The 19,031-nt window shown below is 38.8% G+C and overlaps 1 protein-coding gene across 2 annotated transcripts in view; it reads right to left on the reverse strand.

The window, feature by feature from the left end:
* EFHB (EF-hand domain family member B) overlaps window positions 1–19,031 on the reverse strand; it is a 62,107-nt gene that overhangs the window by 18,824 nt on the left and 24,252 nt on the right. For both annotated transcript variants that reach the window (XM_025376850.1, XM_025376849.1), the window contains 3 exons: window positions 7,148–7,277; window positions 966–1,049; window positions 320–387 (listed from right to left, as the gene is read on the reverse strand). In XM_025376850.1, the coding sequence (XP_025232635.1) occupies window positions 320–387; window positions 966–1,049; window positions 7,148–7,277 (282 nt within the window). The remainder of the gene's footprint in view (window positions 1–319; window positions 388–965; window positions 1,050–7,147; window positions 7,278–19,031) is intronic.

The raw sequence follows: 19,031 nt of genomic DNA on the forward strand, positions 1-19,031 counted from the left end.
TCCGACTTCATTAAAAAGCTGCTCCATTTCACTTTGGCTTGTTTAATATAAGCCATATTTATTTTTCTTAAATAAAAGTCAAAGCCTTAACTACACTTACAGTACTCATTACAAGGGCTTCCAACTGTACCTATTTCAAACACAATATGAAAAAAAAATTTCTGTTATATAATTTTCCCATTAATGTTAATGCAACATTTTAAGCCTTTAAAATTAGAAGTTTTTGAAATAAGGAGATGGTGAGCTTAACTGTGTAACTTTGCAGGGATTTTGTTGCTGTTTGTTTGGGGTTTTTTACAGAGAAAGTGTGTATATTTACCATACTCCTCAGGACGGAGACAAGCTCCAAATGTGTAGTCTGGGGGAACATTCATTGTTTCTGCAATGCTATCAAAGAAAACAAATCCTTAGTTAAAATACCCACCACATAGCATCTCTGGAATTTAAAATATGTTTGCCATATGTTCTTAGTAGCCCATATTTTATCTCATAACCAAACTATGAAGATCAAACAAAAGTTCTCCAATAGATCTTTTGTCTGATCTTCCACTTGCATTAACAATGACTGAATGCTTTCACCCTCTTTCAGAAGCCCAGAATTACAAAGGAAAAACAGAACACATTCAAAGCAAAATTACCAAAGTATAAAGACAGAGCAAGACAGACAGACAGGAAAGACAAAGAAAAACGTAAACACAGTAAGTTAAATCTCTGATATCCCACAAATAATGCTTTATGCAAAATTATCCCTCTCTCTTCTCCAGGGCCCTCTGCATTTTGGAGAACTCACTGCTTTCCTGGAATCCCAAATTCTATAGACATTAACAGATTAACTGATTAACAATAAAATACTGATTTTCTTATTTAATAGATAGAATCTAATAGGCACACCAACAGTTACCACAAGAGTACTTTTTAAATTCTATGCAAAGAAACTATCAATTTGAAGTTAATCATTAACTTACGGATCTAAAACTCTTCCAAGTTTATGTTGAAACTTCTCTTTGAAATCATCTGCTCTCTTGGATACAAACTTAGCTCCTCTTTTCCTGCAAAATTAGAACATTATCAGGTATCTCTATTACCTAAAGTATTATTGGCTGCCAAATACACGTAAAGTGAAGAATACCATAGTATCATTAGGCCTTGAAGGAACAAATGTAGTTTCAAAAGAAACTCTCCGCTAAAAATAAAGTTTTATGTGTTCATTTTTCTTTCATTTACACTAAAATAAAATAAACCTTGATTAATGAATAAGGTAAGCAAACAATATTTTTAGTAAATAAAAACAAGGTGTTAATATCACTATTGTAAGTGTAGCTCCTGGCCAGGCACAGTGACTCACTGCCGTAATCCCAACACTTTGGGAGGCCGAGCTGGGCAGATGGCTTCAGCTCAGGAATTTGAGACTAGCCTGGGCAACATGGCGAAACCCTGTCTCTTAAAAAAAATACAAAAACTAGCTTGGTGTGGTGGCATGCACCTGTAGTCCCAGCTACTCGAGAGGCTGAGCTAGGAGGATGGCTTGAGCCTGGGAGGCTGAGGTTGCAGTGAGCTGAGGTGATGCCACTGTACTCCAGCCTGGGTGACAGAGTGAGACCCTGTCTCAAAAAATATATATAAAGTAAGTGTAGCTCATAAAATTGCTAGAAGAAAATTAAGCATCAGGCCAGGCACAGTGGTTCATGCCTGTAATCTCAACACTTTAGGAAGCTAAAGCTGGAGGATCAGCTGAGGCCAGGAATTTGAGATGAGCCTGGGTAACATAGTGAGATCCCATCTCTACAAAAAATAAAAATAAAAATAAAAAAATTTAGCATCAAATAAATAGCCAAAGGATATAAACAAATAACTCACATCTAGTAAGCAAATACATGGGGAATTTATAATACTCTCTAGTAATAAAATAAATGTAAAATAAAAGAATAACAAAGTGCCACTTCTAACCTAGTAAACAAGCAAATATATGTAAGTATATTGAGAGAGAGAATATCTAACTTTGGCAAAAAGTATAGTAAAACATTTACAGATTGCTAGTGCAAATTCCTACAGTCCTTTTGAAAACAATTGGGCAATATGAATCAAAAAGCATAAAAACACTCATGCCCTTTTATCCACATCTGGGAACCAATAATAATGATATAATCCAGATAGCAACTAAAAATGTAGAAAAGAGGCTGGGCACGGTGGCTCACACCTGTAATCCCACCACTTTGGGAGGCTAAAGTGGGCAGATCACTTGAGGTCAGGAGTTCGAGACCAGCCTGACCAACATGGTAAAACCCTAGCTCTACTAAAAATACAAAAATTATCCAGGTGTGGTGGAACATGCCCGTAATCCCAGGTACTTGGGAGGCTGAGGCAGGACAGTCACTTGAACCTGGGAGTCAGAGGCTGCACTAAGCCAAGACCATGCCACGGCACTCCAGCCTGGGCAACAGAGTGAGCCTGTCTCAAAAAAAAAAAAAAATGTAGACACGTTATATGTATAAAAAATGTTTGTAGCTTATTGACTACAATGGAATAAAGAAAAGAATCAAAATATTCAGTTGTGGAGGGTGATTAAATTATATCACATTAATAAGAATACATTGCATGCATTTTCAATGCTGGCATATACAGCAATATATAATTATTTTGTGTTAGGTGGAAAACAGGATATAAAATGGGATTGCACTCTGGTGAAAACTATGCAAAAATCTACGTAGGAAGCCACACTAGGATAAAATACATTAAAATGATAATAATGGCTGAATTAAAGTGAATAGGATTATGAGTGATTTTATTTTGCCAGTTTTTTGCAAAATAATTTTGTTACTTCTACTGTTGTGATTAAATGAATAAAATTTCTTTTGAAACCTGTAAAATTACAACACTATTATTTAATAACATTAAAATTAATAAATTATCTATTGTTTTGCTAAGACTAAAGACAATGAACATTACATTCTTAAACTCCATTTGCTTTTCAAAGTATCTCCTGTGCTATTGAACTACTGAGCTGAATAAATTTCTGGAGAAGAGTAACACTCTGTGGAGGAACAAAAGAAGAAATATAAGTAATTCATCTCATTTCTTCATTTCCTTCCCATTTGTTGGTGGGGGGAAGAATGTAGGTGGAGTCAGAATAAATCAATGCAGTTTAGGGCTATAACTTGAACAAACCGAGTTAACAATCTAAAAATCCGCTCCAGGCCAGGTGCGGTGGCTCACGCCTGTAATCCCAGCATTTTGGGAGGCTGAAGTGGGTGGATCATCCTGAGGTCAGGAGTTCGAGACCAGCCTGGCCAACATGGTGAAACCCCGTCTCTACTAAAAATACAAAAATTAGCCAGGAGTGGTGGCAGGTACCTGTAATCCCAGCTACTTGGGAGGCTGAGGCAGGAGAATCACTTGAACCTGGGAGGCAGAGGTTGCAGTGAGCCAACATCACACCACTGCACTCCAGCCTAGGTGACAGAGTGAAACTCCGTCTAAAAAAAAAAAAAAATCAGCTCCAAGGTACATAATTAAGAACATGCAGAGATAGGAAAAAGAATTGTAAGGCACAGAGCCAACTCTTTTTAGTCAAGAACCGCCTGGAGTATGCTTCTGCAACAATCAGGAAGTATCTGTTGGCAACCATGTATGTCAGAATATCAATAACTGCAATATCATTACACAACCTCTTAGCATTCACGAACCAACTCAGATAAAGCTCTTTGTGTGCCAGTGAATTCATTCATTCACACACGCGCACAAACACGTGCACTCGCACATGCATGCCTACCATCTGATGACTCAAACCAAAGTTTGATTTGACTTTGCTTTGATTGTTCAAACCAAAGGTCATAAGCAGAATATAGATAGAGATCCTTTTTGTTTGTTTGTTTTTGTTCTTGTTTTTGTTTTTTGAGACAGTCTTGCTCTGTCACCCAGGCTGGAGTGCAATGGTGCCATCTCAGCTCACTGAAACCTCTGCCTCCCGGGTTCAAGTGATTCTCCTGCCTCAGCCTCCCAAGTAGCTGGGACTATAGGTGTGTGCCACCACACTCAGCTAATTTTTGTATTTTTAGTAGAGGCAGGGTTTCACTATGTTGGCCAGGCTGGTCTCGAATTCCTGACCTCGTGATCTGCCTGCCTCAGCCTCCCAAAGTGCTGGGATTATAGGCATGAGCCACATGCCCAGCCAATAGAGATCCTCTTTTACAGAGGAAATGTATCCCATAAAAGTTGAAAGTAAACCAAATTTGTATGTTAAATTGTGCATATAAAATTAGATGCCTCAAAATGTAAACTAACACACTTGACTCCAAGTTTATAACAGAAATCAAACCGAATGAAGTAGTGAGCTCTTTTTAAATTGCAACAAAAAGAATAAAGAATTTATCTACTGCTAGCAATAACATTCCAATTAAGTTTCAAAATACAAAAAGGGTCAGGTGCAGTGGCTCATGCCTGTAATCCCAGCATTTTGGGAGGCTGAGGTGGGCGGATCACCTGAGGTCATGAGTTCGAGACCAGCCTGACAAACATGATGAAACTCCATCTCTACTAAAAATACAAAAATTAACCAGGCATGGTAGTGCACACCTGTAATCCCAGCTACTCGGGAGGCTGAGGCATGAGAATTGCTTGAACCCAGAAGGTAGAGTTTGCAGTGAGCCGAGATTATGCCACTGCATTCCAGCCTGGGTGACAGAGGGAGACTCCATCTCAAAAAAAAAAGAAAAAATGTATGATCATATAAAACACTGTTCCATAAACAATGTCCCCTTGGGGGTAGAGACAAGTTGGAGGGAAGCATGCCCTGCTCACTGTTTGCCCTTATAAACTTTGTGTGTTTTTCTGTGGCAACACTAAATCATTGATATTTGCTCTGCTCTTAGGATGTTCTTGAGGACCACATTGTTGTTAATGTGTTTACCTCATATGTTTTACAAACGGATAGCAAGTTTATATTTCTAACCCACTGAAAATGGATAAACCATATCTGTCTCCTTTTAAGTATCAATTTATTATATTTAATTATAAATCTTTATAGTCCTTAAATATTTAAATAATATCTTTATACTTTATACATAGTTTAACTATTTTAATAATAAGAAATTTATGTTAAATTGTGCATATAAAATTAGATGCCTCAAAATGTAAACTAATAAGAAATATTTATTATGTAAATGCTTCATCTATATCCTAAATAAAAACTGTCTCATGCAGGGTTACTATGATACTGAAAAATTTATTCTATGTGTGTGTTTTACCATCCTTATTTTGAATAATTCAAGTATCAGAAACCCATGTAATAAAGGAGGGAAAGAGGAATGGAAATCATTTTTGAAGCCCATAAACAGGTGATCAAGAATCAAGTGCCTATAGATCCGGTGCAGTGGTTAGGGCTGCCTCTAGAGCCAACACTGCCTGGATTTCATTCTTACCCCTGATACATCTGAGCTGCATGATCTTAGGCAAATGATTTAACCCCTCTGTACCTCAGCTTTTTCACCTGTAAAATGGGAAGAATAAAAATTAGAATACACCTATCCTGTGGAGTTCTTAGTAGGATTAAACTAATAATATATAAAGTGCTCAGAATTTTGCCTGTATAACTGAGAGCTGTTATTGTCACAGAGACAAAATAGGCATAAGAGTGAGGCAGGTTGAATACCTGCAGGAATGCTAAGTCTGTGTGCATGCTGCGCCTATGGAAACCTAAAGGGCCATTGTCTCCTTTAAAAAGGGCAGAGGTCAGAACAAATCTACCCCTATCATTGACAAATGTGAATGCAAGGCCCATGCATTAGCTTCATGTGGTTGCTATAAGAAATTACCAAAAACTGATGGCTTTAAAAAATGTATTATCTCACAGTTCTAGAAGCCAGAAGTCTGAAATCAAACTGTCAGCGAGGTAACATTTCCTCTAACAGCTTTAGGGGAGAATTCATTTCTTGCTTTTTTTGTTGTTTTCCCTAGAGACAGTGTCTTGCTATGTTGCCCAGACTGGCCTCTAGCTCCTGGGCTCAAGCCATCCTCCCACCTGAGCCTCCGAAAGCACTGGGACTACAGGCATATGCCACCACACCCAGCCCATTCCTTGCTTCTTCCAGGTCTGATGGCTGTTGGCATTACTTCGCATTCCTTGGTTATAGGCACATCACACCAATACCTATCTCCATCTTCACATACCTTCCCTTCTGCATATCTTTTCCTGTTGTGCATCAGATTTTCTTCTTCCCCTCTATAGATACTGATCATTGGATTTAACACCCACTCAGATAATCCAGAATGATCTCTTCATCTCAAGATTCTTAATTACGTCTGCAAAGACCCTTTTTCCACACAAAGTAACATTCATAGGTTCTGGGCATCAGGACATAGACATATCTTTTTGGGGAGGGTTGGACAGCACCAGTATTTACAATCTTCAACCCATGGCACCAGTATCCACAATCTTCTGATTTTTTTAAGCATAATGAGAAATCTAGACTTTTATGAACAACCTTCCAAAGTTTATGTGTTGGCTCAGATATAAAATATAACGCAGGAAATGAAAAACTAAGGACCCAATTTTGTTTTCTAGGGAAGTAGTTTTTACAGCATGAAGACATAAAAAGGTCACAATTTGAAAAAGTTGAGTCTGATGCTCAGGTGCCCAAATAACTATTCAACAAAGCTGAGTAACAAATATCAGGTCAAGACAGGATGGTTATCCATGCCTTTATTCCCAGCTATTCAGAAGGCTGAGGTGGATAGCTTGAGTCCAGGAGTTCAAGGTTGCAGTGAGCTATGATGGCCCTACTACACTCCAGCCTGGGTAATAGAGCAACATGCTGTCTCAATAAATAAATAAACAAATTTCAAGTCGATTACAATTGTCTTGGTAGAGTTTTGAAAGTCCATTGTATTTAAGAAACACAAATAAAGTTGATCCCAGAGAGTTAAAACATGCATATATGTCTTTATATTTGCTTGTAACTTCAGAATAAAGACAGTAAAAACAAAAGTCAGAAGTGAAATACATTACACTGTTTTTTTCTATTTTTTTCTAATCATTTTATTTGAACCATATCATTTTATTACCTCTTCAAAAAATAAATTTTAAAAATCAACTTTTCTTTAAGTCCAAATGTCTAACACTTGCTCCTGGGCACAGTGTAATTAAACTTACATTTGTAGTTCATGGAGCCAATATAAAGATTTTGCCATGGCTCGTCCATCATTAAAATGTGGTGTTGGTACTCCATACACATTAAACCTATGGAAACTTGATGGGTTATACTTTCGGTTCTTTGCCTCTCCTGTGGAAAAAGAAAGGAAGACTTATGACTTAAGCAACACAAATAACCTTATCTTGCAAGATGCACATTATGTTCTCATTGACATTGAAAATAAGAATGGAACAAAAAATGAAATTGTAACAGTGCAGAAACTGCACAGATTTAGCTACCAAAGACATAAGTATTCCCCCATGTGAGCTGGGAGACTGGTGGGATGCTACACACAACAATACCTTGTATTAATATTTGAAAAGCTATATGTAAAAAACTCCAAAGTCTCCATCATAAAACTCTTAGAACTAATGAATTTGGCCAGGCACACCAGTGGCTCATGCCTATAATCCCAGCCATTTGAGAGGCCGAGGCTGGTGGATCACTTGAGGCCAGGAGTTTGAGACCAGTCTGGCCAACATGGTGAAACCCCGTCTTCTCTAAAAATACAAAAATTAGCTGGTCGTGATGGCATGCACCTGTAATCCCAGCTATTTGGGAGGCTGAGGCACGAGAATCGCTTGAACCCAGGAGGCAGAGGTTGCAATGAGCTGAGATCATGCCACTGCACTCCAGCCTGGGCAACAGAGTAAGGCTCTTTCTCAAAAAAAAAAAAAAGAACTAATAAATGAATTAAGTAAAGTCAAAGAATACAAAATCAACACATAAAAATCCATGGCATTTCTATAAAAAATAACAACCTAGACAAAAAAGAAATCAAGAAAATAATTCAATTTATGATAGCCTAAAAAAAAAATACTTAGGAATAAACTTAACCAAGGAAGTAAAAGACCTGTACACTGAAAACTATAAAATAGTGATGAAAGAAATTGAAGAGGACACAAATAAATGAAAAGATATTCCATGCTCATCGATCAGAATAATTAATTTTCTTAAAATGTTCATACTACCCAAAGCAAAATACAGATTCAAAGTGATCCCTATCAAAATTCCAGTAGCATTCTTCACAGAAACAGAAAAAAAAATCCTAAAATTTATACAGAACCACAAAAGGCTCTGGATAGCCAAAGTAATTATAAGGAAAAAGAAAAAAGTTAGAGGCATTACACATCCGGATTTAAATTATATTACAGAGCTGTAGTAATTAGAACAGTATGGTACTGGCAACAGACATACAGACTAGTGGAACAGAATGGAGAGCCCAGAAATAAATCCAAACATATACAATGCACTAATTTTCAACAATGGCAGCAAGAAGAAACAATGGAGCAAGGATAGTCTCTTCAATAAATGGTCCTGGGAAACCTGATTTCCACATGCAGCACCATACATAAAAATCAACTCAAAACAGATTTTAAAAAAATAAATGTAGGACCTGAAACCATAAAACTCATAGAAGAAAAAACAGAGGAAAAATTTATTGACATTGGCCTTGGCAATGATGTCTTAGATACAAAAGCTCAGACTACAAAAGCAGAAATAAATAAATGAGACTACATCAAATTTAAAACCTTCTGCACAGCAAAGGAAACAACCACCAAAATGAAAAGGCAACCTATGAGTTGGGAAAAAAATACTTGCAAACTATGTATCTGATAGAGGGTTAATATTCAAAATTTATAGAAAATATATAACTCAATTCTTTTTTTTTCTTTTCTTTTTGAGACAGTCTTGCTCTGTCGCCCAGGCTGGAGTGCAGTGGCGTGGTCTTGGCTCACTGCAACCTCCACCTCCTGAGCTCACGCCATTCTCCTGCCTCAGCCTCCCAAGTAGCTGGAACTACAGACGCCTGCCACCACGCCACGCCTGGCTAATTTTTGTTTTTTTAGTAGAGACAAGGTTTCACTGTGTTAGCCAGGATGGTCTCCATCTCCTGACCTCATGATCCGCCCGCCTTGGCCCCCCAAAGTGCTGGGATTACAGGCGTGAGCCACCGCACCCCGCCATGTAACTCAATTCTTAAAATGGGTGAAGAACTTTAATATTTAGAAAGTAAGTAAGGACATTGTATGGGAAAAAGACATATCAATGATGAAAAACGCAGGGTCTCCACCATTGTTATGGAATTCCTGAAGATCAAGGGAGGTATGACAATGATTTAGGTCCCTGGCAGCACTTTCAACTACGCTAAGATTTGAGAGGTTTGGTGTTTTGCACTTGTTCAATTTTGTGCGATCATCAGAACATTGCGACCCTCATATTTCATTGTAATAATTTACCTCATATTAGAAACATTCAAAGGGCGACTGAGGGCTAAGAACCCACCAGAGGAGTCTTTTTATTTAAAATTGAATACTGTGCTTTTTTCTTTTCAAGTCTTGATGTGGTGTTAGTTTTCAATTTCGAGATAAGAAAGTAGGACTGAAACTAGAGAACAACCAAGAAGGTAAGAAATGATGGAGTAAAGACATTCAGCCTCACTAGTAATTCAAATAATATAAATAAAAACAGTAAATGTCGTGTTAATGAAGTAACAAGAAATTATAATTGTCTCTTAGTTAGACAAAAATAAGATTGGATAAGCTCATTATTGGGAAGCGTGTGGAGAAATGATGATATTCTCATACTCTGGGTCTAAGGGCAAATTGGGCAGTAATTTGAGCTGATAGTTTGGCTCTAAGAGTAAAAATTTCTCAGAAATCTAGGAATGTAACCTAAGGAAATAGCCAATCACATTTACAAAGGTATATAAACAATATGTTTTTGTAATAGTGAAAATATAATGTAGATACTGACATGAAAAGATATTCCAAAATACTTCATAAGACAAAAAAAAAGCAAAAGGAGAAAAGTATATATGATGTGGAATAAAATGAACACACATACTGATATATATAACAGTGCAAAGAAAAACATCTATGAAAGTATTATCAGCCGGGTGCGGTGGCTCACACCAGTAATCCTATCACTTTAGGAGGCCAAGGCAGATGGATCACCTGAGGTCAGAAGCTCGAGACCAGCCTGATCAACATGGTGAAACCCTGTCTCCACTAAAAATACAGAAATAGCTAGGCGTGGTGGCAGGCACCTATAATCCCAGCTACTTGGGAAGCTGAGGCAGGAGAATTGCTTGAACCCAGGTGGCGGAGGTTGCAGTAAGCCGAGATCATGCCACTTCACTCCAGCCTGGACGAAAGAGCAAAACTCCATCTCAAAAAAAACGAGAAAAGAAAAGAAAAGAAAAGAAAAGAAAAAGAAAGAAAGAAAGAGAAAGAAAGAAAGAAAGAGAATCATCAGTGTGAGATAGAGAATTGTGGGAACTTTTTTGTATATTGTATATTTCTATATAGCTTTCATTTTATAAAAGTATCACTTTAGTCAAGATTAAAATTAAGTTATTTTATAGTATTAAGTGTATTTTAAATGTTGTATATCCGTATTTATTGCTATTTACGTATTATTTAAGCAAAACATTTAAAATATATAGAGCAGGCTCCCTAAAAGCATGGAGAATAATATCCCGTTTATTTAATGATTAGTGATTTAATGGCTCAAGGATGGGGGTTAGAAAAAATGTTCAGAGAGAGGAAGTGGAGTAAGATGGCAGAATAGAAAGGTCCACTGATCATGTCCCAGTCCTGTGTCCCAGACCCACACCCGCCCCCCACCCCCTACAAGGACACCAAGTTGACAACTATCTACACAGATATGAGTACCCATCTCAAAAATCAGGTGGGCAACTCATAGTACCTGGTTTTAACTTCATAGCACTGAAAAAAAAAAAAAGGCACTGAAGAGACAGAAAAAAGAGTTTTGAATCACGAACACCACCCCTCCCCAACCCTGGCAGCAGCAGAGTGGTGTAGAGAGCTTCTCCTGGCACCAGAGTAGGGAGAACACAGCAATTGTGAGGTATTAAACCCAGTGCTTTCCTGTTAGAGCAGAATGGAAAACTGAACCAAACTCAGCTGATGCCTGTCCACAGAGGCAGCATTTAAATCAGCCCTATCAAAAAAGGAATTGCCAATCCCAGTAGTCCGAACTTGAGTGCCCACAAACTTCGCCACCAAGGGCTACAGCACTGTGTCTCCAAGTAACCTTGAAAGGTGGTCTAGGCCGTGAGGACTGGAACTCTTAGGCGACTGCCAGAGCAGAACCAGGCCCAGAGACAGTGGACTGGGGGCGGGACACATGTCATACTGGGACACCAGCTGGGGCAGCCAAGGGAATGCTGGCATCACCCCTCCCCTCACCCCAGGCTGCACAACTCAGCTCATGGCTCCAAAAGGGACCCCTTCCTTCCGCTTGAGGAGAGGAGAGGGAAGAGCAGGGAAGACATCACCTTGCATCTAGGATACCACCTCAGCCACAGCAAGATAGGGCACTGGTGGGACACAGGAGGCCGCCATTCCAGGGTCTGGTTTGCAGATGACATTTCTAGACACATCTGGGGCCAAAAGGGAACCCACTGCTTTGAAGGAAAGAACCCAATCCTGCCAGCATTCATCACCTGCTAACTGAAGAGCTCTTGGGCCCTGAATAACCAGCTGTCGTTATTCAGGGCCCAGGTAGTACACCAAGGGTCTTGGGTAAGCCTCTCAGACTTCCTGGCTTCAGAAGAGACTTAGCACATTATCAGCTGTGGTAGCTACAGAGCAAAACTCCTTCTGCTTGAGAAAAGTACAGGGAAAAGTATAGTAAAGAGGACTTTGTCTTACACCTTGGGTACCAGCATGCCCACAGGGGAGTAGAGCACCAAGTAGGCTCTTCGGGTTCCCAATTCCAGGACTTGGCTCTTGAAAATAACATTTCTGGACCTGCTCTGGGCCAGAGGGGAACCCACTGACCTGAAGGGTAAGTACCAGGCCATTAACCTCAAGCTGACTTAAGAGACCTTGGGCCTTAAGAGAACATTGGTGATAGTCTGGCATTATTCCTCATGGCCTGGGGTGGCGGTGGCTACCCAGTGAGGTTCCTCTGCCTTTGGGAAGGTGAGGGAAGAGTGGGAAAGACTGTATCTTGTGGTTTGAGTGCCAGCTCAGCTGCAATACAGTAGAATACCTGGTAGACGTCTAACGTTTTTGACTCTAGTCCTTGACTCCCAGACAGTACTTCTGTACCCACCCAAGCCCTGGGGGACCTCACCACCCTGAAGGGAAGGACACAGGCCTGGCGGGCTTTGCCACCTGTTAATTATAGAGCCCCAGGACCTTGAGTGAACATAGGCTGCAGCCAGAGATTGAGTACAGCAGGACTTGGGTGAGACCAAATGCTACACTAGCTTCAAGTGTGATCCAATACAGTTAGCAGTGGTGGCCACAGGGGTACTTGTGTCACTCAACCCCCAGCTTTAGGTGGCTCAGAACAGAGAGAAAGACTGTATGTTTAGGGGAAAGTAAAGGAAAAGAACATGAGTTTCTGCCTTGTAACCCAGGGAATTCTCCCGGATCTTGTCCAAGTTCATCAAGGCAGTACCTCTACAAGTTTGCAAAAACTAGGGTTACTGGGCTTGGGGTGCCTCCTAAAGCAGATACAGCTTAGATCACCACACCCAAGTCCTTTCATATATCTGGAAAGCATTTCCAAGATGAACGGGTACAAATAAGCACAGACAGTGAGAACTACAATAAATATCTAACTGTTCAATGCCAGACACCAGGAACATCTACAAGTATCAACACCATCTAGGAAAATATGACTTCACTAAATAAACTAAATAAGACACCAGGGACCAATCACGGAGCAACAGAGCTATATGTCCTTTCAGACAGATAATTCAAAATAGTTGTGTTGAGGAAACTCAAAAGACATTTAAGATAACACAGAGAAGGAATTCAAAATTCTATCAGGTAAATTTAAGAAAGAGACTGAAATAATTAAAAAGAATCAAGCAAAGGCCAAGCGTGGTAGCTCACACCTATAATTTCAGCACTTTGGGAGGCCGAGGCGGGTAAATCACCTAAAGCTACGAGTTCAAGACCAGCCTGGCCAACATGGTGAAACCCCATCTCTACTAAAAATACAAAAATTAGCCAGGCGTGATGGTGCCTATAATCCCTGCTACTGGGGAGGCTGAGACAAGAGAATCACTTGAACCTAGGAGAGGGAGGTTGCAGTGAGCCAAGATCACACCACTGCACTCCAGGCTGGGCAACAGAGTGAGACTTCATTTCAAAAAACAAAAACAAAAACAACAACAAACAAAAAAAGAATCAAGCAGAAATTCTGGAGCTGAAAAATTCAATTGACAAACTGAAAAGTACATCAGTCTCTCAATAGCAGAACTGATCAAGCAGAAGAAAGAGTTAATGAGCTTGAAGACAGGCTATTTGAAAATACAATCAGAGAAGACAAAAGAAAAAAAATTTAAAAATGAAGTACAACTAAAAGATATAGAAAAATAGTCTCAAAGGGGCAAATCTAAGAGTTATTGGCCTTGCCAAGCAAGGTGGCTCACGTTTGTAATCCCAGTACTTTGGGAGGCCAAGGTGCAAAGATGACTTAAGCCCAGGAATTTGAGTCTAGCCTGAGCAACATAGTGAGACTAAATTTATTATTTTTTTATTTTATTTTTAAAGTTATTACCCTTAAAAATAGACAAAGAGATAGCAGTAGAAAGTTTATTCAAAGAGATAGCAGAGAACTTCCCAAATCTAGAGAAAGATATCAATATCCAAGTACAAGAAGGTTATAGAACACCAAGTAGATTTAACCCAAAGAAGATTACCTCAAGACATTGAATAATCAAAACCCTAAAGGTCAAGGATGAAGAAAGGATTCTAAAAGCAGTGAGAGAAAAGAAACAACATACAATGGAGCTTCAATAAATCTGGCAGTAGACTTTTCAGTGGAAACTTTACAGGAGAGAGTGCCATGACATATTTAAAGTGCTGAAGAAAAGAAACTTTTATTCTAGAATAGTATATCTTATCTGGTGAAAATATCCTTCACACATGATGAAGAAATAAAGACTCTCTCAGGCCAAAAAATAAAAATAAAAATAAAAAGCAGAGGAATCTCATAAATACCAGACCTGTCCTATAAGAAATGCTTAAGGGAGTACTTCAATTTCAATCAGAAAGAAAAAAATATTAATAAGCAATGAATAATCACCTGAAGGTGCAAAACTCACTGATAATAGTAAGCACACAGAAACACACAGAGTAGTATAGCACTATAACTGTGGTATCCAAACTACTCTTATCCTGAGTAGATAGACTAAACAATGAACCAATAAAAAATAATAACTACAACAACTTTTCAAGACATAGAGATTATAATAACATATAAATAGAAACAACAGAGTTAAAAAGGTAAGGGGAGAAAGTTAAGACATAGAGTTTTTATTTTTCCTTGTTTGTTGTTTATGCAAATAGTGTTAAGTTGTTATCAGGTTAAAATAATGGGTTTAAGATAATATTTGCAAGTCTCATGGGATTCATCTTTGGGACCCAAGTATTTTTCAATATACGCAAATCAATCAATGGGATATATCATATCAACAGAATGAAGAGTAAAAAAACCATATGATCATTTCAATTGATGCTGAAAAAGCATTTGATAAAATTCAACATCCCTTCAACATTAGCAGTGGCTAATGCCTGTAATAATAATAGTAGCAATTCAATATTAGTAGTGGCTAATGCCTGTAATAATAAAAACCCTCAACACAGTGGATATAGAAGGAACACACCTCAGTATAATAATAGCTGTACACAACAGAATCCCAGCTAGGATGATACTGAATGGGAAAAGACTGAAAGTTCTTCCTTCATACTGGAAGTCCAAGCTACAGCAATCAGACAAGAGAAAGATATAAAGGGCATGAGAATTGGAAAGAAAGAGGTCAAATTACCCTTATTTGCAGATGATATGATCTTATATTTAGAAAAACCTAAAGAATCCACAAGAGGCCGGGCGCGGTGGCTCAAGCCTGTAATCCCAGCACTTTGGGAGGCCGAGGCGGGTGGATCACGAGGTCAGGAGATCGAGACCATCCTGGCTAACATGGTGAAACCCCGGCTCTACTAAAAATACAAAAAACTAGCCAGGCGTGGTGGCGGGCGCCTGTAGTCCCAGCTACTCGGAGGCTGAGGCGGGAGAATGGCGTGAACCCGGGAGGCGGAGCTTGCAGTGAGCCGAGATCGCGCCACTGCACTCCAGCCTGGGCGACACAGCGAGACTCCGTCTCAAAAAAAAATAAAAAAAAAAAAAAGAATCCACAAGAAAATTATTAGAACTGATAAATTCAGTAAAGTTACAAGATGCAAAATAAACATACAAAAATCAGTAGCATTTCTATATACCAACAGTGAATGCTGTGAAAAAGAAATTTAAAAAGTAATCCCATGTATTAAACACAATAGCCACACATAAAATTAAATATCTAGGAATTAACTTAATCAAAGATTTCTATAATGAAAACTATAAAACACTGATGAAAGAAATTGAACAGGACACCAAAAACTCAAAAACCATTTTATGTTCATGGATTGGAAGAATCAATATTGTTAAAATGTCCATACTACCAAAAGCAATCTACAGATTCAATGCAATACCTACAAAAATACCAATGACATTCTTCACAGAAATAGAAAAATATCCTAAAGTGCATATGAAACCACAAAATATCCAGAAAAGCCAAAGTAAAAAGATCAAAACTGGAGTAATCACGTTACCTGACTTCAAATTATACTACAGAGCTGTAGTAACCAAAACAGCATGGCACTAGCAGAAAAACAGACACATAGACCAATGGAACAGAATAAGAATCCAAACAAATCCAAACACCTACAGTGAAGTCATTTTTGGCAAAGGTGCCAAGAACATACACTGAGGAAAAGACAGTCTCTTCAACAAATGGTGCTGGGAAAACTGGATATTCATATGCAAAAGAATGAAACTAGACCCCTATCTCTTGCCATATACAAAAATAAAATCAAAATGAATTAAAAACATAAATCTAAGACCTCAAACTATGAAACTACTACAAGAAAAAATTGGGGAAAATCTCCAGGACATTGATCTGGGCAAAATTTCTGGAGTAATATCCCACAAGCACAGGCAACCAAAGCAAAAAAGGACAAATGGGATCACGTCAAGTTAAAAAGCTTCTGCACTGCAAAGGATAAAATCAACAAAGTGAAAAGACAACCCACAGAATGGGAGAATATACTTGCCAACTACCCATCTGACAAGAGATTAATAACCAGGATATACAAGGAACTCAACTCTATAGAAAAAATAATAATAATCTGATCAAAAAAGTGGACAAAACATTTAAATAGACATTTCACACACACACACACAAAATACAAATAGCAGACATATGAAAAGGTGCTCAACATCACTGATCATCAGAGAAATGCAAATCAGAAGTACGATGAGATATCATCTCACCCCAGTTAAAATGGCTTATATCCAAAATACAGGCAATAACAAATGCTGGTGAGGGTGTGGAGAAATAGGAACCCTTGTACACTGTTGGTGGGAAGGCAAATTAGTACAACCACTATGGAGAACAATTCGGAGGTTCCTCAAAAAACTAAAAGTTGAGCTACCATATGGTCCAGCAATCCCACTGCTGGGTATATACCCATAAGAAAGGAAATCAGGCTGGGAGCAGTGGCCAATGCCTGTAATCTCAGCACTTTGGGATACCAAGATGGGTGGATCACCTGAGGTCAGGAGTTCAAGACCAGCCTGGTAAACATGGCAAAACCCCGTCTCTACTAAAAATACAAAAATTAACCAGGCATGGTGGCAGGCACCTGTAATCCCAACTACTTGTAAGGCTGAGACTGGAGAATGGCTTGAATCCAGGAGGTGGAGGTTGCAGTGAGCCGAGATCACACCACTGCACTCCAGCCTGGGCAACAGAGCAAGAATTCGTCTCAAAAAAAGAAAAAAAAAAAAAAAAAAGAAAAGAAAAGAAAAAAGAAAGAAAATCAGTATATCAGAGAGATTACAGGCACTCCTGTGTTTGTTTCAGCACTGTTTACAGTGAGATTTGGAAACAGCCTATGTATCCATCAACAGATGAATGGATAAATTACGATGAACCTATAAAGAAAATGTGGTACATTTACACAATGGAGTACTATTCAGCCATAAGGGAGAATGAATTCCAGTCTTTTGCAACAATAGGGATTGAACTGGAGATCATTATGTTAAGTGAAATAAGCAAGGCATAGAAAGACAAACGTTGCATGTTCTCACTTATTTGTGAGATCTAAAAATAAAAACAATTGAACTCATTGACATAAAGAGTAGACGGATGATTATCAGAGGCTGAGAAGGATAGTGGGGGTGGTAGGGAAAAAAACTAGAAAGAATGAATAAGAACTACTACTTCATAGCACAATAGGGTGACTACAGTCAATAATAACTTAATTGTACATTTTTAAATAACTTAAAGAGTATAATTTGATTGTTTGTAACTCAAAGTATAAATGCTTGAGGGGACGGATGCACCATTCTCCAAGATGCACTTATTTCATGTTGCATGCCCATGTCAAAACATCTCATGTACCCCATAAATATATATACCTACTATGTACCCACAAAAAAAAAAAAGAATAAGAATAATTTTTAAAATGTTCAACTTCTCAACTGTAGTTATCCCTAGCTAATGGGATTTCAAGGTTATATTTACTCTTTCTTCATTTTTTAATATTTAAGTTATCTACAATTATAATGTATTTCTATAATTAAAAAGCTACTTTTCTTATGAAGGAAAAATTAAGATCATATTTAAAAGATCAGATTCTACAACTTTTCAAGATGCCATTGAAACTTCCATAAAAATAGCAAACGAAGGAAATTATAGTCATGTTACGGTCCATTAGAGCTCTTCTTTTTTTTTTTTTTTTGAGACGGAGTCTCGCGCTGTGTCACCCAGGCTGGAGTGCAGTGGCGCGATCTCGGCTCACTGCAAGCTCCGCCTCCCAGGTTCAGGCCATTCTCCTGCCTCAGCCTCCGAGTAGCTGGGACTACAGGCGCCCGCCACCACGCCCGGCTAGTTTTTTTCGTATTTTTAGTAGAGACGGGGTTTCACCATGTTAGCCAGGATGGTCTCGATCTCCTGACCTCGTGATCCGCCCGCCTCGGCCTCCCAAAGTGCTGGGATTACAGGCTTGAGCCACCGCGCCCGGCCGAGCTCTTCTAAATATAAAAAACTACACTTATTTTTCTCAGACTGTTAAATGCTTATAAGGTATCTCATTATAGGTTGTCTATACATTGTATATATTTATTGACGTAGTTCTTTTTGCTTTTTATTTTATTTTGAGACAGGGTCTCACTCATGCCCAGGCCTAGAGTGCAGTAGCGCAATCGTGGCTCACTGCAACCTGGAACTCCTGGGCTCAAGCAATCCTCCCATCTTAGCCTCCCAAGTAGCCGAAACTACAGACATGCGCCACCGTGCCTGGCTAATTTTTTAATTTATTTTTCATAGATACAGATTCTCCCTATGTTGCCCAAGCTGGTCTCAAACTCCTGGGCTCAAGTAATCCACCTGCCTCAGCCTCCCAAAGCGCTGAGATTACAAGAGTGAGCCACTGAACTCAGACCAAAGTTCTTTTTAAAACAATTAAAGAGCATTGGATTAGACTGTGCAATAGACATGAAACTTTTTCAAACATGAATAAAATATTTTCACAAGACAGAGAAGGAAGAAAGGAGGGAATGAATGAAAGAAAGGGAGGAAAGAACAAAAGAAAGGAGGGAAAGAGCAAAAGAAAAGAATGGGCTAGGGAAGTAGAGGAGTAAAGATATGGAGAGAAGTCAAGACTGTGAGAAGAAATATGGCATCTGTGCAGATAGCAACAGGGGCAGTGTGAGAGTAGAGACAATCTTAGACAATCTGGGAACATGTTGGGG

Source organism: Theropithecus gelada, chromosome 2 (genome assembly GCF_003255815.1).
Source record: "Theropithecus gelada isolate Dixy chromosome 2, Tgel_1.0, whole genome shotgun sequence".
NCBI classification, from domain to species: Eukaryota; Metazoa; Chordata; class Mammalia; order Primates; family Cercopithecidae; genus Theropithecus; species Theropithecus gelada.